The sequence below is a fragment of the Homarus americanus genome, unplaced genomic scaffold (assembly GCF_018991925.1).
Source record: "Homarus americanus isolate GMGI-L3 unplaced genomic scaffold, GMGI_Hamer_2.0 scaffold3577, whole genome shotgun sequence".
Classification (NCBI taxonomy): Eukaryota; Metazoa; Arthropoda; class Malacostraca; order Decapoda; family Nephropidae; genus Homarus; species Homarus americanus.
The window spans coordinates 44715-66548 of NW_024720039.1; the positions used below are offsets into that span (position 1 = coordinate 44715).

The window sequence follows — 21834 nt, forward strand, 5'->3', positions numbered from 1 at the left end:
CTCCCAAGCGCCACCACCCAAAGGACTAGTTGGCAACCTGAGGCCCAGCTGTGCAGGCGTGATCCTATTGTGCCAAGCCACCAGTAGCAGTGCCATCCTTATTAAGCAAGGTCACGTGCGATTATTTACTTCAGCAGGGAATAACAGGAAGAACAACGATAAACATCCACCATTTTGTTTCGTTGTGCTACAGAAGAGAATTCGTATGTGGGTGTCCATCGCAGGCCGAGGTAATAAGCACTGGCCTTGATGTGATGAGCTGAGAATCCGGTGTGTAAGTTTAACACGATCAAAGGCTCACCGGCCGCCTAGTATAAGAGTGAACTACACTGTGTTGATTACCGTGCTCCAAAACAAGTGTTGTGGTTGTGGTGGTGAACGCCTGGGATTAAGAAGTGAGGTTTGGGTAATGTTTTTTTTTTTTGTTAGGGTTAGTTGTAGGTGAAATAATATGTTGACGAAGATGTTTTACTGTTGTGAGTGATCGAAGGAAGTTGGTCATGTGATTTTTAAGTGAAAGTTGTGTGTGTGTGTGTGTGTGTGTGTGTGTGTGAGAGAGAGAGAGAGAGGTAACATACATCTCCCCCGACACCTCGTCCACGCAACTGTCGTTGTTTTAACTTTTCTTCCTCCCTGGGACTTACAAAGAACTTTGCCAATCCTTGTGGATACACCTACTGGATAAGTTTGTACAGCAGTGGACGTGAGGAAGGTGTTACAGTAGTGTTTTATGTGCCTGCCGTAAAGAGAGCGCCGCTGCAGGCAGGTGGGTGAACGCCTGTCAGGTGTGGCTGCCATTAACTTGTCATTGTTGGGCAGAAGGGGGATACCAAGCGCTGTGGTTTGTTTCTGTTGACATGTTTTAAAGATATGGATCATAGTGATATTTTAAGCGTTCACCTGTTGATGCTATTTTCTGTTAGACGGAAAATCACAGATTCTTGAGAAAGCTTAATTTAGATGTAATTCTTAAAACTTTAAAGAACTCTATAGGCTGGCTGAGGTCACAGTATGTAAGAAAATGTCATGTTTTTACTTAGACAGACACAGATATGTCGACTAATGGAGATAGATAGATAGATGGATGGATGGTTGGATATTTTCTCAGTGAAATCGTCATTCAAGTTTACACTGATTTAGCATGTAATAATACACCTTTTCACATATACGTTGAGACATTGTTATATATCTATTTGACAAATTTCATAATCGAATGACAGAACACATATCGAATGACAATTTAAAATAACTGTTCGTTCATGCTAACGGAAATGATTGACATAAGTTATGGAATTGACAGCCGTGAACAATAAACCGACAGTCTACATATAGTTTGAGAATGTAACAATTGAAGAATGACATACCACCAACAGTTATTTTAAATTGTCATTCGATATGTGTTCTGTCATTCGGTTATGAAATTTGTCAAATAGATATATAACAATGTCTCAACGTATATGTTAAAAGGTGTAATGGTTGCCCATCGTGTTCGAGGATAGCAGTCCCTAGGATCACATAAGCGTAAATTTGTTTAAGGTGTAGAAGCTGTCGCCAACTGCACTGGCTTACCATTACCCTGCAACACGATCCTCAAATCGATTAACATCCAGGTCACCAGTTACTGCTGGGTAGACAGAGGCAAATGGCGTAAAGAAACTTGCAGGCATGGTGAAAATCAGCATGCATATAGACAGTGCAGGTATACAATATACATAGCCAGTACAGGTATACAATATAAACATTGTAGGTATACAATATACACAGGCAGTGCAGGTATACAATATGCATAGCCAGTGCAAGTATAAAAACTTGTCTGGGAAAAACCTGAATATGAAATCTTCACAATAATAGAAAGACGTGTCTGTGTGTCTGTCTGTTCCAGTCATAGACCACGGACCCCCGGGTAGTCCAGGCAAGAACCAAAAATCCTCCTTTACTGAGATGTCGCCACGGTGATTGCGGGAGGTGGTTACCCGTGTGAGGGAGGGCGGCAACCTGTGGCAGTCAAGATTAGGTTAGGTTAAGCTAGGATGAGGTGGGTTGGGTTGGATCTGGTTTGGTTAGGTTACCCGAATCAGCGAGGGCAAACCGAATTCAATTTTGATTTAATGTTGACATTAATCGAAATGAATTACTTGTACACGTTTGGGATTCACCTTTACATTGGCTTACAGGTCCTGGTTTCTTAGACTGGCTAGGTGTACGTGTTGACGGGTGGGGATGTCGTCAGTCACCGTGGCTGTAGGAGAAGATCAGTCACTGGTCACTGAGCCTGGCGCCACAGTAAGGGAGTCTCTGGTTCAGGGCGACACCATTAATCAAGCAATAACCTTCAATGGTTATATCCTGACTCTCCACGGCTCACGTTGATTCCCCCTACACGTTAGTTAGCGAGCAAGTTCACACATCTGGTTTATTTCCCCATGTCAAAACATTAGCTTCTCTATGGATCACCTAAAACACAAAAATACCATCCCAAATCAACATATAAATTAGATCCAAATTACACATAACACTAGTTGAGATACATGATTAAGGTAAAGAATCGTTTCGAAAAGATTATTTAACTTTAATTCTTCTCTTGTGCTAAGTAATCTTATGAGGTAGTCTCTCCGTGTAATTTCACTCTGAGTTTGGAGACATTATTCTTAACCTTTGGTTGAGTCAACCAGTTAGGTTAGAGAATTCGAGGCCAGATATAGAGCCAGGGAGCAGCACTAAGCCACAGGATGTACACTCACTGCGCAGGCTCTCCTACCGTCCTCGCTGAGAAGTGTACAAAATTGGGTAAAATGTGATAAATGAATTAATGGTCGTCGTTACACACTAAACAATATTTAAAAAAAATTATTTGACAGGAAATAGTCGCGTTATATTTCTTATGTACAATTACCATCATAAACAATAACAAATGAGGGTTGGTCATGTCATATACCAATTGACAACTGATTCTGTTCTCCTTATTTGCAGACTTTTGGTAGAGATTAATGTTCCTATAAATGACAATTTCTAGGATATGAGAAGTTCTATCTGGGAGAGGTCGACTGACAATTGTGTGTCGTTAACTATACCAGAATCAGTACAGTAGTTTCTTGACACCCTGAACAACGCTATAAGTCTGAAAGTTCTCGGTGTTGTTTCTGAAGCAAATTTACTTTTGGAGAGCATATCCGTTCATAATATCTTCTTCATCCGTAAACACTGGAAATTATATACAATACTTCAAGTTTTATTCATGACTACGGTATGTGCATGAGAACAAAAGTAAGAGGATTTTTACCCAACAAAAGCTTGCATCTGTCGTCACACCCGCTGTTTGGAAACACAATGGCGTCTATATATGCAGACACTCGGTGTATATGCCAACGCAGACGTAGACACCTTCTATTACCCTGGCGCAAAAAACACTGTAGACATCTCTCTTATTCGCAGGATGGAGTTAGTAATGACTGTGGGGAGACACACGCGCTGACACAAGTAGTTCAACGGCTTCAACAAGGTGTAATTGGTTGACATAAACACTGTTGGTGGGAGACATGGTTGGTCGAGTCTCCTCTGTGTGTTTGTGTTGTTCTTATTCACGAAGCATGTAAAAGTATGCTGGCATGTATTCATGTATGTAGGTATATTTTATATATGTATGTATGTGTGTGTGTGTATGCATGTATGCACTGTATGTATACAAGTATGCATGATATTATATATGTACGTTTTATACGAGAGAGAAAGTATTTGCATGTGGAGTCACTTATAAAGGATTTCCTAAATAAGTTAATCCGAGTTTTTTCACTTCGTTGTAACACAAAGTTTTTGTAGTTCTCATAAAGCCAACTCTTGAGCCTCAACTAGACCAGTATTAGTGTAGGTTACGGTACACCCAGCAGCCTGCACACACCCAGTACCTGCCAACAGTGCAGGTTAGACTAACACTGGCACACGTTCATGTAAATTTAAGATCCTGTACACGCCCAGTACCTGCGAAACTGAGAAGTTACAAAGCGTCAGAAAGACGAGTAAGCTGACACAGGTTGAAGAAAACAAATACTAGGGACGTATAAATCGGACCAGTTCTCAGAAAGTTAAATTAAATGTTGTGAAACTCTTAAAGTATTTTTTTTTCTCCCTGAGGATCCCAACGTTGTGTGTGTACCCGGTAGCGTGTTCATAACAAGAGTATTCCTCAATATTCCAACGTTATCTTCATACTCATATCTCCTCGCATCACTCTAAACAGGCTAGAAAACTGTTCTTTAATCTCCAGGGAGGAATTTAAGAGGAGGTAAACACGGAAGAAGTTAGAGAGGTAAACACAGAAGGCAAGATGTTGGCAGATCAAAGAAGTTCCCAGCCAGACTTGTCACACCTTCTAAAGCGTCTTTATTTACTTCTGCCTTGTGATGTCGGGCGTCAGCCGGGGGAGTATGTGCCAATAGATTTCCAATCATCAGCAACTAACGACCATTAATAGTAACTTAACACAGGTAATGAAGTCATACAGATACATAGGTAATAAAGGACCAACTCTCGACCAATCAGTGAAATAGCAGACACATTTAGCACAGCATGAATTGAGTTGACAGTTGTTGACGGCTATCGACCATCGTTTTGACGTCAGCTCCGCTTCAGGTCATCTCTTGGGGCCTCGTTTGGGCTCACACTGACACTCCCGCGCCGCCACACCACCAGATATCGGGGAACAATCAACAGTGATCTCTTACTCAAACAGGCCAGCTTCTGGATCAACTCGCCTCACCGATATCTCACATACAACCACACAATCCCCGTGAGCTGCAGTCACGTTAAACCAATACAGTTGGCGGCCTCTGTGTTACCTCATACAGAACATATATTAAAATCATCACAAAGATAAAGAGAATACCTTAGAATAACAATAACTGTAAAACAATCTAAAAAAAAATAACCATCGCTAAGGTGAACAGACGAACGGAAGATAAACAGACACTAAATATCTTGTCCTTGGTACTTCATATTATTCTCTCTCTCTCTCTCTCTCTCTCTCTCTCTCTCTCTCTCTCTCTCTCTCTCTCTCAAATCCAAACACCCACGCACGCACACGAGTAAGTTGGCCAACCTTCCTATAATAGAACAGTTCTTGTATACTAAACAAATTCACAGAAATATAATGTGAAGTGCACCATTACCGTAATGCGTTGGTGTCGTGGTGTAATGAGCGTGGGTGGTTTAATGGGCGTGGGTGGTTTAATAGGCGTGGGTTGTGTAATGGGCGTGGATGGTTTAATGGGCATGGGTGGTTTAATGGGCGTAGGTGGTTTAATGGGCGTGGGTGGTTTAATGGGCGTGGGTGGTTTAATGGGCGTGGGTGGTTTAATGGGCGTGGGTGGTTTAATGGGCGTGGGTGGTTTAACCCTTTCACAGCGGAACGTTACCTGAGCTGAATAAAATCGTCTGGAAGCCAGAATAAAATGGCAAGTGCGTGAAACGCGGAGAAAGGGTTAATGGTCGTGGGTGTGTAATGGGCGTGGGTGGTGTGTGGGCGTGGGTGATGTGGTGTAATGGACATGGGTTGTGTAAGGGCGTGGGTGGTGTAATGGGCGTGGGTATGTGATGAGTGTGGGTGGGTGTGTAATGATGGGCGTGGGTAGTAAGTGTGGTGTGATGGGCGTGGGTAATGTGGTGTGATGGGCGTGGGTAGTGTGGTGTGATGGGCGTGGGTGGTGTGGTGTAATGGGCGTGGGTGGGGTTATAGATTGGGTGTGGGTTGTATGATGTAATGGGCGTGGGTGGTGTAATGGGCGTGATGATGAAATGGGAGTGGGTGGTGTGGTTAATGGGTGGAGTGGTTAATGGGTGTGGGTGGCATTGTGGGCGGACCTGGCATTATAGGGTGTGTGGTGTGGGTGGGTGCGTGCGTTGGGTGTGAACAATACTGACCAGAACAAAATTAAGCAGGAAAGCACTAGTCAGGTAAATATTTGGACTAAAACAATAAATAAAGAAAAATATTGTCCATTACAACAAAACCTATGACCAGCGACTAAGACAATACTCATTAGGAAAATTCTTGTTGGTGGAAGGACAAAGAGGAAAGCATTCATACTGACTAACCAGTGATTCACCTTGTGGTCTTCAGTGGTCTTCAGAGCTTGAGTGTGTGTGTATGTGTGTGTGTGCGTATTAACACACACACACACACACACACACACCAAGGAGACTCGTATCAACAGCCAGGGTTAAGCGTGCGTGGTACTTGTTCAGCTGTTTCCAATATACCTGAGGAGGGGACAAGTCTTCTTCCTCTTCTCGCCTGAATATCACAGACACCACGACACATACACTGACGGTCTCTCTACTACAGTTCGCTCTGTTGACAATGAGGGCCCACGAGGAGTTTTACCCACTTTTTCTACTATTATTTATCCTTTTTAAAGATAGTGTAAGTTTTTTCAGGAGTCAATGTGTAGTAACTTGAGGTGTTTTACGGTCTAGTGAACAACAGGACCTTTGGGGAGTTTTCATTTCGTCATTATTTATATTACCTGTTGGTTATTAGGTTCACTACAATAAAACAAAACTCATAGGCTTGTAAACACAGATGCTAAATGCAGTAATATTGAGTTATCGTTTATAGAACCACCTGGAGATTGGCCCCAGTTTATTTCACTTTAAGATTAACCCCCTAAACCAAACCAAACCAAACCTAACCTAACCTACCCTAACCTAACCTAACCTAAACTAACCTAACCTAACCTAACCTAACCTAACCTAACCTAACCTAGCCTAACCTACCCTAACCTATTATAACTTAGCCAAATCAAAGCTAACCTAACTTAATCTAACCTATAGTAACCTAATTTAACCTGACCTAACATAGTCTAGTCTAACATTACCTACAGTAACCTAACCCAACCTAATTCCCATAGGTAGTGTTATGGCGTTGAATAATCATCAGGGGAAATAAGCTCGGTAGGCTATTCTTCAGGTGATTCATGTTTATATTAAGGAAGGATTAATATACATGAACGCAATACTGAATATTCTTTATATAAACACATTAGATAAGATAAAGAATATCCTTCCCACTATTCACCTCCTAATTTTTTAAAGACAGAATTAACTTTATACTATGCAGATATCGTGACTGAAGACACAAGAAGGACGCTGGGAAACCACGACAATATTACTTCAGGGAACTGGATGGTTTTAAGCAACACTTCTTCAAATTGTAGTCTGGGAAGTGACAACGAAAAAGTCCTCATCCACCGAGTAAAGGAGTTCATACCGGCATGACAACGAGGAACTAGTTTGTTAAGTGTATAAACTGACTTTCTCTCAGGTGCGATGCTCAATACTGCCCTGACAACGACGCTCCTTATCAGCAAGTGTATTGGCGGACAGTAGCGTGACAGCAACGAGCAAATCTTTGAAGCATGCGTTCTGATTGTGGCATGACAATGACGACTGAACTTGTTAGGTGTGTAAGCTGACAGTGGCATGACACCCCCCCAGCCGTCAACTACCGAGCACGTGACGAGAGACGGGATACGTACCCCTCATTTCTACAAGTGACGGGGGGCAGGACAGGAAGTGACGTGGGTGGCGTGGGCTGAGCTTGTCTTCACTACTACACCACCACCATTACTCTCCCACTAGAACTTATCGCAGTCACAGCACACCGCCACTATTGGACCCCAGAAACCAACTTACTTTTAGCTGTGGTATTATAAACCCTGAAGCCCATCACTTAAAGAACTGGAACTTGTTTATATAATTTGGGATGTGACAATTTGTGATCTGGCAGTCGCTTCTGGCTTTAAAACTCTTATCTGAAGGGGGTGCAGATACTTGCCATAGTGATACTTAAGAGTGAGGATACTTGCCATAGTGTGGATACTTAAAAGTGCGGATATTTGCCATAGTGTGGATACTTAAGAGTGCGGAACTTGCCATAGTGTAGATATTCGTTATACTGCGGATATTAAATGAAATGACGTTACGGATGCGACATTGAACAATACGCAACCAAACCCCTCCTGGGCCAGTTGTCGAACCCGTGTCTGTGAGGTTAGGGCACAAAAATGACGCTACAGAGTGAAAAGTGACGGAATGTAAAGAAAAGTTTGGATCAATAATGAAGATTTACATGAAGCAGCTCAAGTGACACATAATTAACTTTAGTGACGCAAAAGTACCGCAATGATGCAAAAGTCCAGAAATTACGCCAAACTAACGCACAATAACGTAAGTGCAGCGAAAACGACATAAAACCAAACAAATGTAATAAAGGCGAAAGCAACACAGAACGATGGAAAAGTAACGCAGACGTAAAAGTGACGCAATAAAATCAAAAGTAGCACAGACGCAATAATAAAAGACGTAAAAGTGATAAAGACGCAATAATAGAAGTCGCAAAAGTAAAGCAAAGACGGAAAAGTGAAGCCAAGAGAGACAGAGAGTGATGAGTCTTGGTAATTGTCTCTAACTCACAGCTCATCATCATGGACGGCTGGACCACCTGTCTCTTGCTCTTTCTGGCCTTTCAGCTGGTGCACACCGACGACCCCCAGCTGGCTGAAGGTGGGTGTCTCTCACTCCCACACTTGTTACACACAACTTAGCACACCTGTAACGTGCCCACAATTGTAAAAAAAAAAAACACATCTGTAATATATCCACTTTTGTTACACACTCACATCTGTTGCTCACTCACACCTATGACATGCATACATCTGTAAAAGGACCACACTTGTAATACATCCACACCTGCTAATCATCCACACCTGTAACACGTCCCTCTCCCTACCCTTTCACCCCCCTTCATTCCCTGTCACACCCTTTCCCTACACTCTCACTTCCTCCCTACCATCTCATTCCCTCCTTCCTATCCTCTCACTCCCCCCCTACCCTCCTACCCCTTCTCCCTATACCCTCTCATCCTCACTCTTACCCTACCCTCTCACTCCCCCCTCTCCCTACCCTCTCCCTCCCCATCTCTCTCTCTCATCTATCCTATCCTCCCTCTCCCTCTCCTCCCCCTACCCTCTCCCTCCCCCTACCCTCTCACTCCCCCCTCTCCCTACCCTCTCACTCCCCCTCTCTCAACCCCCTCACGCCACACTCTAACAACCACACCTCCTCCTCCTCCTCTCAATAGACTGCCGTGTTTATCATCTCGAGAACTACACGGATCACCACCAGTCTCCGCCAGTGCCCTTCCGTGACCACCTCGAAGTATCAATGTTTGTGGAGTCGGCAGGACAACCACCCAGCTTCGTGCAAATACACCTGAAAAGTGACAATGAGTGAGTTATTAATAGTTGTAATGGTTGTAGTTGTTGTTATTGTTTGTGTGTGTGTGTGTGTTTTTAAGTATGTAGTTTAAGTTGTTATTGTTGTTGTAATTGTTGTGATTGTAATTTTTTTTGTTATTGTTGTATTTATTGTTTTTTGGTGATTGTAGGTGAAATTGTTGTAGTTATTAATGTTTGCTGTTGTAGTTGCGTAATATGTTATTGTTTTTGTTGTTGTAAGTTGTTTTTGTAATTGTTATAGTTATTATGGATCACATGAACATTCGCCCCGAGTTTATTTTTCTTGAATATTAACTAACCTAACCTAACCTAACCTAATTCCAAGATACCGTTATGGTGGTTGATCTTCATGTTTTATTGTTGTAGTCCTGTATTTGTTGTAATTGTTACAGTTATTATCATTTCGTTGTTGCAGTTGTTGTTATCGTATTTTTATAGATAATTTAATAGTTGTAGTTGTTGGAATTAAATTTTAGTTGCTATTATTGTACCAGTTATAGTTGTGATTTTTATATTGTAGTTGTCATAGTTGTAGTTGTTTTAGCTGTAGTTGTAGTAGTCGTAGTTGTAGTTGTTTTAGCTGTAGTTGTTTTAGCTGTAGTTGTAGTAGTCATAGTTGTAGTTGTTTTAGCTGTAGTTAGAGTTTACCTATCTGACCTAATCTCGTATAAGATCCCTTCATTGTTGTCGATAGCCTCGTCAAGGGAAATAGATCTAAAACCTAAAATACAGTACTTTCTCGCTTTTACGGTGTGAGCTGGTAGACCATTTCCATCCCAGTGTGAAGAAATATTTCCTTATATGCGTCCTACATGATATCTCGGAGCTTGATGTTGTCTCTGTGTTGGTAATATGTGACGACTTAAAAAAAATATCCAGGGTTCACGTTTTTCATCTCTATGATATGTGTCCTATAGTGTCATGTCTGAAGGATTGTCACTCCTATGGACGCTAACTTCACCTGGATAATCAAGATGATGTAGAGCTACGGAATCATCTAAAGTCACACTGTATTGTAACCTTTACTAAAGAGATGTTACGTCTTTCCTCAGTTATTATAGATGATGTTCACAGTTTCAATGATGATAGAGAGGTGTGAAGACGAAGAGCGAGTTATTGTATAGTGAAAATAGATCCTATGGGACGATGTGGATATAGTGTACTCAATACTAAACCTTCGCCTTTACATATATATATCGGATACTCTATACTAATATGGTGGTCAGGATGATTACAGTGCCATGGTAAGGATGATTACAGTGCTATGGTAAGGATGATTACAGTGCCATGGTAAGGATGATTACAGTGCCATGGTAAGGATGATTACAGTGCCATGGTAAGGATGATTACAGTGCCATGGTAAGGATGATTACAGTGCTATGGTAAGGATGATTACAGTGCCATAGTAAGGATGATTACAGTGCTATGGTAAGGATGATTACAGTGCTATGGTAAAGATGATTACAGTGCCATGGTAAGGATGATTACAGTGTCATGTGCTCCTCGACAGGACGGTGGAAGTGTTCATCAACAGAGACAGTGAAGTGACCGTGAGAATTGGGGGGAAGCAGAAAGTCAAAAAACGCCTTCTCTTGAACACCACAACTCCGCCCCTCAACTCCTGGTTCACGCTAGTCCTGGACCTACATAGTGATACACTGATTATTTTTAGGTAGGTGGTGTGGGTTACAGGAGGGTGGTGTGGGTTACAGGTGGGTAATGTGGGTTATTGGTGGGTGGTGTGGGTTATAGGTGGGTGGTTGTGGGTTACAGGAGGGTGGTGTGGGTTACAGGTGGGTAATGTGGGTTATTGGTGGGTAATGTGGGTTATTGGTGGGTGGTGTGGGTTATAGGTGGGTGGTGTGGGTTACAGGTGGGTGGTGTGGGTTATGGATAGGTGGTGTGGTTGTGGATGTGGGTGGTGGGGTTATGGGTGGGTGGTGGGGGTTATGGGTGGGTGGTGTGTGGGTTATGGGTGGGTGGTGGGGGTTATGGTGGGTGGTGTGGGTTATTGGTGGGTGGTGTGGGTTGGGGGTGTGTGGGGTGGTGGGTGGTGTGGGTTGTGGGGTGTGGTGTGGGAGGGTGGGTGGTGGGGAGGTGGGTGGTGTGGGAGGTGGGTGGTGTGGGAGGGTGGGTGGTGTGGGGGGTAGGTGGGGTGGGGTTATAGGTGGGTGGTGTTGGGTTACAGGTGGGTGGTGGGGTGGGTGGTGGGGTGGGGTGGTGTGGTTACAGGTGGGTGGTGTGGGGTATGGGTGGGTGGTGTGGGTTACAGGTGGGTGGTGGGGTTGTGGTGGGTGGTGGGATGGTGGGTGGTGTGGGTTACAGGTGGGGTGTGTGGGTTACAGGTGGGTGGTGTGGGTTACAGGTGGTGGTGTGGGACAGGTGGGTGGTGTGGGTTACAGATGGGTGGTGGGGTTACAAGTGGGTGGTGGGGGTTACAAGTGGTGGTGGGGGTTACAGATGGGTGGTGGGGGTTACAAGTGGGTGGTGGAGGATACAAGTGGGTGGTGTGGGCTACAGGTGGGTGGTGTGGGCTACAGGTGGGTGGTGTGGGCTATAGGTCGGTGGGTGGTATAAGCTACAGGTGGGTGATATAGGTAATAAGGTTAAGTGGACCCTGCAATCGTTAATACCTTCACCTACCTACAGGCCCGAGGACAGACTGCATCAGCTGGAGGTTAATGTGCGCTTGGGAGACAACGTGATGGCCCAAGTTGCCGGAGATCTTCACGTGGTCTTTAATTGCATGACAGGTAAGGTAGTTTCTAGTATGGCTTTTGTATATAAAATGGCGAATCTTTTTTTTCATTGAGTTTCTACGTTACAAATATGTTTAATGAAAAGTAGTAGTGGTAAGTGAACGTGGGTAGTTAGTAGTGGTAAGTGAATGTGTGTAGTTAAGGTAGGAGTGGTAAGTGAACGTGTATAGTTAAGGTAGCAGTGGTATGTGAACGTGTATAGTTAAGGTAGTAGTGGTATGTGAACGTGTGTAGTTAAGGTAGCAGTGGTATGTGAACGTGTATAGTTAAGGTAGTAGTGGTATGTGAACGTGTGTAGTTAAGGTAGTAGTGGTATGTGAACGTGTGTAGTTAAGGTAGCAGTGGTATGTGAACGTGTGTAGTTAAGGTTGTAGTGGTAAGTGAACGTGTGTAGTTAAGGTAGTAGTGGTAAGTGAACGTGTGTAGTTAAGGTTGTCGTGGTAAGTGAATGTGTTTAGTTAAGGTAGTAGTGGTAAGTGAACGTGTGTAGTTAAGGTAGCAGTGGTATGTGAGAGTTAAGTAGTAGTGGTAAGTGAACGTGTGTAGTTAAGGTAGCAGTGGTAAGTGAACGTGTGTAGTTAAGGTAGTATAAACATGAGCATGATTCGTAAGTCAATAAGTTAGGTGCTCTCTTATACCTTCAGTTAAGAGGAATATTTACCGTATGAATAGTTGTGACTCTAGACACTTCCTGGGAAGCTTCAAACACAGGTTGGGCGGGAAGGGTCGGGTGTAAACAGGGCTGCCTAGTATGGGCTAATACGTCCACTGCAGTTTCCTCTATTTTTTTTTTTTTTTGTTATATGTGTGTCTGAACGTAAGACTTTTTCATGTGTGGTTGTGATGTTGTGGTGTTTATCTGTAGGGAGATAAACTTACGAGAGGATATCCGTCACTCGTGTTGTGCCCCTGTCGTGGTCAGATGTGACACTGTCAACACAAGTGTGACACAACACAATTGTGACAGTCATGACTAGTGTGATAAGGAACGGTCATGATTGGCGCCTCACACTACTGTCCTTCAGGTTGTATGGTTCACGACAAAACCTCGCCCTGGTTCGGTCAAGATCTTGGAGTCTTGTCATCCTTGACTCTGTATGTGAGTCCAGAAGAAGGGGGTCAGCACCCTGTGGTAGTGGTAGAGCCCTTCAACTCCTTCAGCCAAGACCCTTCCGACAAGGTTGTGGCGAACGTGACTGCCGAGGACCCCGCACTGTGGTACAAGGTAGTGCTGCAGCAGGATTCAGAGAACGAGGTAAGTCGCCCTTGCCTCACTCCGTTATTTACATGGTTTTCCTTTCCACCTTTTCATTTAACAGTCTTCTACCATATATCTCTCTGTCTTAGCTAACGTTTTATTTAATACTTTGATAAGTTTCTGTTTTATATCGCTCAACAGGTTATCGTATCTTTCGTCGCCCCCATAACATGACTCGCTTCAGAACTGCTTCATCCTCTCGAAACTCTGACCACCTTAGACAGTGACCACCCGAGACAGTGACCACCAGAGGCACTGACCACCTGACTCATTGGCCATTTAAAGCACTGACCACCTGAGACAGTGATTATCTGAGGCACTGACTACCTGACTCAATGACCACTTAAGACACTGACCACCCAAGACACTGACCACCTGAGACATTAATCACCCGAGGCACTGATCACCTGACTCATTGACTACCTGAGTCACTGACCACTTGAGACATTGACCACCTGAGTCAATTACCACCTGAGTCACTGACCATCTCAGGCACCAAAACGTGAAATTTTGTCTCACCCAAAACTATACGGATGCTTTCCTGTTTGAGTTATGACTCTGGACCCACTTGCTGCAGAGCCGAATGAAAACAAACCATCACTGAACTACCGGCTAGTAAGCTGATAAGTGGCGAATATGATAAGACCGAACCACTGAGCTTTGTCAAAATAGATAATATTCAAATTTAGGCTCGGATGGCTTCGATCAGAGGTTCGTTCTTCCTAAAACTAGACCTCCTTCTGTGATGGTGTTTTCAAACGGCTCTCCAGCAATCAGCCCCAGTAAATGGTTTCATGATTCCACGTGACGCCGAGGAGATGTACAGTTCAGTACACCAGCATGAAGTTGGGGAAACAAAATCTCACATTTTGGTCGACCTCTTCCTGACTTCTTTCATGGGACTTCATTAATAAATTAAAATATGTCATAAAAAAAAAAAAAAAAATACTGTATTTTCACAGGCAGGTGTTGATGGCACAGGCCGCGGGGAACACAGGGTGAGGATAACGCTGTCGAAGAACAAGTCGTACAGCATCACCAACGTCACCAACGCGTTGTGGACATTATGGTGTTTCCCGGACAAGGCAAAAGGTTAGACAGAGGTGGAGCGTCGTAACATAACTACAATGTAACAACTCTAGCGCAAACGAACCTCACCTAACTTAACAGATTCTATCATAATAATGCTGTCTACCTCTTGTAACACCAACTACAGTAACTAGATGAACTAAACTATCATCTACAAACAAAAAGTTTCAGATCTCGAAGAAACGGTGAGCGTGCGCACGCGAACACACACACACACACACACACACACACACACACACACACACACACACTTTCATATATTTTAATAGATATGTGCGGCTCTATGGTTGTTACTGTACTATGTTATACTGTTATACTATGTGTACTATATCAATAACAAGAAAATAAGTAAAACAGAATGTATTACAGTATATAAATGACTAAAACTGTTTACCTAGATTGAAGAATTATAAACGGAAGTTTCAACTTACATATGAACAGGTGTGTCTGTTTCCCCGCCATTGATGGCGTGTCCAGGGCCTACTCTTACCACCTGCTCATTTAATAATAATAATAATAATAATAATAATAATAATAATAATAATAATAATAATAATAATAATAATAATAATAATAATAATAATAATAATAATAATAAATAAGCAATGCAAAATAATAATAATAAAAACACTAGAGAATCGAACGTCAAGTATTATTCCAACAGAGGCGATCAAACCCAGCATAAGAGGATCACTGGGCGGGGAAGGAGACTACAAGGAGGACGACGACGATGACGACCACGATGAAGATAATGACAAATTAGAGGGAGCAGGGGCGGGACAGGTACTGGCGTGGGTGCTAGTGGGCTTGGCACTGTTCATAGTGATGGTTTTGGCAATGATACTCTGCACCAGGATGGGATCACCAGCAGGGAATCATGGTGACTTCACGCCCTCTGTCGGTGTCGTCAGTCAGCGCTACGCCAACAGTCCAGAGAGCCACAGAGAGGCCGGTAGGTGTTGGGGTGATGGTGGTAGGGTGATGGTGGTAGGTGGTGAAGTGATGGTGGTAGGTGGTGAAGTAATGGTGGTAGGTGGTGGAATGATGGTGGTAGGTGGTGAAGTAATGGTGGTAGGTGATGGTGGGTAGTGATGGTGGTAGGTGGTGGAGTGATGGTGGTAGGTGGTGAAGTAATGGTGGGAGGGTGATGGTGGTAGGTGGTGATGGTGGTAGGATGGTGGTAGGTGGTGAAGTGATGGTGGTGGGTGATGGTGGCAGGTGGTGGAGTGATGGTGGTGGGTGGTGGAGGATGGTGTGGGTGGTGGGTGTGATGGTGGTGGGTGGTGGAGGTGGTGATGGTGGTGGAGAGATGGTGGTAGGTGGTGGAGAGATGGTGGTAGGTGGTGAAGTGATGGTGGTAGAGTGATGGTGGCAGGTGGTGGAGTGATGGTGGTAGGTGGTAGGGTAATTGTGACAAGTATTTGGTGGGAGTGAGGAACGTGTGTTATGATGCGGCCCTAATAACAACACCATCGACTCTAACATAACTAGTCCTGGAATAATGTCGAGGCTTTTTCACCAGAATTTCACTTCATCACATTGTACACAAGATAAGGACATGAGGAAGTGTGTGTGTGATATTCCTACTCTCATTTTGTGTTCCTCTGTCCCGATTAATTCAGCCCTAACTTAAAGATTTTGTTTCTCTTTATTCACCCTACACACGTAAGAACAGATAACAGTTAATACATATAAGACTCAAGGTATAAACATCACAAGTGAGAAATATACATTCAATTCTTACATCAAGGACCTAAACTGTAGATGTAATAACGTCCAATAAAATAATGTTTAAGAGCTCACGAGAGAACCTGAGAACTATAGAAATCCTTGAAAATTTAAATATTGACTTTCCTTCCAATGTCCGCAGAGGAAGATAGTGAGCCTGGGTCCCCTATGTTGACGGTGCCTCCAGTCAACCACAGACTACCTCAGCAGGACCACTACTCCACCAAGGTGCTCTGAGGCCCCCTTCCTCCGACTCTCTCAAGAGGACCATTACTACTCCACCAAGGTGCACCGAGTCCTCACTGACTCTCTCAAGAGGACCACTACACCAAGTTGCTCGCCCTCATTCTATATACACTTGGTTGTTCATTTCCCCACCGAGTTGTTTCGAGTCCTCCTCACTCCTCTAAGAGCTCCAATACTTTACGGGGGGGGGGGGTCTCTTTCACCTCACTAACATCTTCACAGCTCATCCATAACTCATTGTAGAGTATCATCATGCCATCAGGGTGTTCTAATTTCATAACAACTCCCTGTAAAGGACATATTCTCCAATGAGGTGTTCTGAAAATCATCCTGAACTATACCAGTAAGAGCACTGTGTTCTGCGTTCCTCTACAACTCTTCTGTGAGTATGTAAGGACCAACAAGGTGATCTGAACCTCTCCATTGACTTCACCAGAAAGAAACTGATTGAACTAAGACTTGAGTGACTTAAAGTCCCTCGAGGAAGGAATAATTAATGTAACCTAACAGGGATTAATATGTTGTCATCTTTTAAAGTCTATTCTCAGACGGCAGGGCTGGATGGGCGCCAAGACGGACTAAGTGATGCAAACATTTACATAATTAGGTTATTAGATGAATATGTAAATTTAATCCATTTAACTGAAACCATCCATAAACTAACTTCTTCAAAATGACACTCACGAAGTAATCTGCATGATTACGTCTTCATTAGATATTGAAAAATTCACTTAGCGAAGATCATGTAATGTATATCAAATAACTAATTACTATTGAATTCACAAGTGCCACTAAAACTAGACTCCAGAATTCTATTTTAACAAAGTGCTATACTAAAATGTAAATAAAGTTAGAAGAAAAATGCAGGACGAAGGCTCTTGACTAGTAGAATTTTACACAAACATTGTGTGTTAATAAGTGGGCGTATCTAAGGTATAGTCTCAGTGGACCTTTGATGCCATTATTGGGTATGAAATAATTTAGATTATGCCGACCATTACGTACAGTACAGTACCTTCTTATATCTACAGTTAAGAGGAACATTCATTGCTCGAACCTAGTGACTGTTAGTGAACCATGGCCTAGTGACTGTTAGTGAACCATGGCCTAGTGACTGTTAGTGAACCATGGCCTAGTGACTGTTAGTGAACCATGGCCTAGTGACTGTTACTGAACCATGGCCGAGTGACTGTTAGTGAACCATGGCCTAGTGACTGTTAGTGAACCATGGCCTAGTGACTGTTAGTGAACCATGGCCTAGTGACTGTTAGTGAACCATGGCCGAGTGACTGCTAGTGAACCATGGCTTAGTGATTGATAGCGACATTTGCCACATGGTGTAATTTCTTCGTACGTTTCGCAGACTTCAGTAACTTAAAACGTTATATATACTATACATAAATATTACTTTGTTCATTCATGTTGTTGTTCACACAGACAGTGGAAGTGGAAGTCATTACATATCACACGTCTTTTGAGTTAGTGGCGGCCTTAGTCGACCCAGTTGGGGAAGTGTGAGGCAGTAAGTTTACACTGCCAGCCATTCTGTCATCTTGGGGTACCTACTGAAAACTTGGCACCTAACGTGATATATCAGCAAAGCTCCTAACTGGCCGGGAGGTGTATGGAACCTACTTTCACGTTGACTCGATGCCTCGGGGTATGATGTCTTAAACATTAGAATAAGTTGACATATTCCTTTGAACAAGATGACATTGTATTTAGGAAGTTAAAAGACATCACACACAAGGCCGGCACTGCGATAAGTCAAGTCCCTTCACTACACCAGGAGACAGTTCAAGAAGCCATTAATCTAGACGGCGACGATGGAAAGGGCCTTATACTATCGACCTCGCCTGAGATCTGGTTGTGATGCCAAATTTAGTTAATGTACTGTACTATAGTGGACAAAAGCTCGCTCCTTCCCAAACTGAAGCAGTATCGATCCGCACAGCACATCCGCACCAGATAACAATCAGGGTAAGTCAGTTCGGAGACTCATTCCCGCGTCTCAGTTTCACTACAGGGAGCAAACTTTTGTCCACGATAGTACGTTGTTTTCTGTCTGAGTTATCGTGTTGACAACTGTGGACGGACGGACGGACGGACGCTCAAAATGGAAGCATAAAACCTCGTGTCTTTTCTGTCATTATCAATATTTTTTTCTTCAGTGTCATATTAGATTTAGAACCTCTTATTAAGCTTAGGGTTTATTGTGTATATAGTGAGGTGAGTCTTAGCTGATTAAATCCCGATTGTTAATATTCAACTACTGTATATAGTTCATTTCTGTTGAATATATGAATGTAGACCAATTGGGTGATTGTTTTCTGTCGTCATTCCTCTTTACCACAATAAAAGACTTCCACCACACGTGTCCCAACTGTACAACAACCTTACTGACGTCAACCCGTCCTTATCTCCTGTAGTAATAATAATAATAATAATAATAATAATAATAATAATAATAATAATAATAATAATAATGATAATGATATTGATGATGATAATATTGAAACTAATGATAATAAAAATGACAATAGCAATAATAATACTAGTAAATTACAACTAAAAATAATAAACAAAATAAAATTAAAAAAATAATGGCGCAGTTGATAAAATATAATGCATATAACATTAAAGACTTACATTCACGTCTGGTAGGAATATGACTAAATGAAATAATAAGAAAGGAGACAAAAATATCAAATAACATTAAATAAGATGTATAAAAATACTAAAAAACAAACCAAGATAAACCTTAATGTAAAACAAAAAAAAACCACAGCACCACTCAAGTCATCCATCAGGCACAGCGAGTGACAGCACAAGTATCCAACTATCGAATTTTATATTTACGTTTTCGAAACTCAATTAATTTGTCTGGAAGTACATTGCTTAGGTTAGGTGAAGAGAAGATGTTATTTTCAGTGGTTTGATAATGGAGCAAGAAAACAGCACATTGAGTGGAAGATGAGAACAGATCACGCAAGTGCAGGCGTTCTAAATTCTCTGGGTAACTGAGGTGCCGTAGTACAGGCACCAGTCTGGTGGCCCTCCTTTGGACATTTTCAATCAACTGACAATCTCTAGCATATCTCGGGGACCAGACGGGGTGACAGTACTCCAAACTGGGAAGCACCTCACTCTTGAATAATGTTATGTCTAGATATCTGAACGATCTTCTTATAAGAACTCCGTGCTTGGTAGCTTCATTCACCTTCTTTTCACAGTGGCTCGAGAACTTTAGTTCGATGTCAGTATACACACCCAGGTCCTTTTCACTTTCGTTCTCTGTTAATGTCGTTTCTTCCTCCCGTTGGAACATGTGATATGCCTCTTTACTATCGGCACGACCAAGGTGCATCTTTTTACCCTTAGTGACATTGAATCTTAACAGTCATTCCTTTGACCACTCATGAAGAAGAAAGAGATATTTCAAAAGCTCTTCACAGGCCGTTTGGTTCTTAATTCCCTTGAATAACTTGGCATCATCTGGAAACATTTGCATGGAGGAGTGTATAGATTCTGGCATGTCATTTATGAATCAAATACAGTAAACAACAATGGGCCCCAATACACTGCCCTGTGAACTGTGGTGCCCCGCTTGTCACAGGTACGCATGACGATTTCGTGCCATTAATCACCACACACTACTTGCACTTATGAAGAAAGTCTCCAATCCACGTTCGGACACTTCCCCGAATCCCGTACATTTCCAGTTTAATCCTCAGGCTTTGGTGGGGTATATTGTCGAAAGCCTTGGCAAAATCTACTGTAGGTATATATTGTCGATATTACCACCTGTTCCAGAATTTGAGTCCAAACATCCAACACCTTGAGTAATTGTGTCAAGCAGGGACGTCCCGGCATAAAACCGTGTTGGCAGTACTTTTCAGTTTAAAAAGTTGTTTCGTAGTGGATGTTTCATAATGACATCTGTTGTAATGCTGTTTCCAGTACTTTACACAGTTATTATCGAGAACCAATTTGCATTTACTCATCACATTCCAACGCTGTTCTTTCTTCCCATCAAAACTCTGGACATCATTCAAAAGTTTCACATTTATTCCATACATCTTCAATTCTGAATACATCACTTTCTATCTATTCTATCATATGATTTTTCCAATTCATAAATATATAATTTACTTATGTACTTTTACACAAACTCTTGATCTACACATTCTCTGTCTTTCCTTAACACACACACACACACACACACACACACACACTTTTTTCCTCCAACATTTTCAGTAGCATCTCATACCAATACCATACACATAGACACCAACAGAATTAACCTCTATAAAACACTTCATACTCTACAGAAGAAATGAAGACATTAGTACTGGTCACTACTATGGTTTACATTACAGCTGCCTAACAACGAAAGTTACTTATCTCCCGTGGCAATCACTGGTGTGCAATATTTAAGTTGCCCATTCTTCCGAGATACAGTCTCCCAGTGTACTGTGAAAAGCGTCATAGAAAACGTAACAAACGAATAACAGTCCTCCCTGAAATTGTAAGATAATAATAATAATAATAATAATAATAATAATAATAATAATAATAATAATAATAATAATAATAATAATAATAATAATAATAATAATAATAATAATAATTATTAGTATTTATCAGTAAAGTTGTCATACAGTTTACAATTTGATAAAGCATGTTTATAAACTATGCAGTTATACAGAGCAGCATGAATATAGACAATGTAGGTATACGGTGCACGTAGGCCGTGGGAGTATACAGTTTCCTGTGTGCCGAGACAGGGCAGGTAAACAACAATGGTAAACAATAAGGACACTTGACCAAGGATAGTCGACAAAGCTGTCCTTATTTCCTGGATGGTCTTTTGCTTAAGCTTACTGATTAAAACACCAAGTTTACGCTTGGTCATTGAATCAGTAACAGGAGTATTAGTCAAAACTTATTTGACAGACGTCATCAAGCATTACATTGGTCTTGGACTATCCGAGGCTGGTGGATCACTCCTGCAGTTCTACAGTCTATGGCTTAATTATATAGAAACTCACTCTCTTCTCTTGCTGTAGCATCATCTGTTATAGTTTTTTCTCTTTCTCTCTTTTAGCTATAATTGTTTTATACTATAACTTATTTCAGTCTGTTATAGTGGTAAAGAAAATGTTTTTCGCTTGACCGCGGACACCAGGTACCATAAAATTACGTTCACTCCCTCCAACGTCCTGCCATTTTATATCCTTAATCCTTGCAATGTGTTTTGTTAGATACTCCAGGCACTGTCCATTGAAAATACTCTAAGCATGATTCCGCCACACTTAACATGTTCAGTGATTGAAGAGCTTCCTGACCAACGTGATCTCTTGCTTTCATGTCAAGAATGAACCTCACCGCCTTGTTATGAACAATTTGTGGCTTGGATTTTGGTTTCTGTGTTAAGGCAGAGTACCTTGACAAGCAGGAACAG

At 42.2% G+C, this 21834-nt stretch overlaps 1 protein-coding gene across 5 annotated transcripts; it reads left to right on the forward strand.

Annotated features, from left to right (window-relative positions):
- Positions 1–16459, forward strand: LOC121860366. 5 transcript variants are annotated; one of them, XM_042357488.1, is made up of 9 exons: positions 1–110; positions 7112–8556; positions 9134–9281; positions 10801–10962; positions 11940–12043; positions 13075–13304; positions 14270–14399; positions 15061–15348; positions 16267–16459. In XM_042357488.1, exons 2-9 carry the CDS (start codon positions 8478–8480, stop codon positions 16359–16361), a joined length of 1236 nt encoding a protein of 411 aa, XP_042213422.1. In that variant the 5' UTR covers positions 1–110; positions 7112–8477; the 3' UTR covers positions 16362–16459. The 5 variants fall into 5 exon arrangements, with proteins under 5 accessions (XP_042213422.1, XP_042213419.1, XP_042213421.1 ...); XM_042357485.1 differs by having other exon boundaries at positions 43–274; XM_042357487.1 differs by having other exon boundaries at positions 43–270.
- Positions 16460–21834: the final 5375 nt, after the last annotated feature.

Excerpts from the sequence above, each read along its gene's own strand:
- LOC121860366 (XM_042357488.1), top strand. The coding sequence starts at position 8,478 with ATGGACGGCTGGACCACCTGTCTCTTGCTCTTTCTGGCCTTTCAGCTG. Across the intron at positions 8,557-9,133 it reads CGACCCCCAGCTGGCTGAAG|ACTGCCGTGTTTATCATCTC; the intron begins GTGGGTGTCTCT and ends TCCTCTCAATAG. Across the intron at positions 9,282-10,800 it reads CACCTGAAAAGTGACAATGA|GACGGTGGAAGTGTTCATCA; the intron begins GTGAGTTATTAA and ends GCTCCTCGACAG.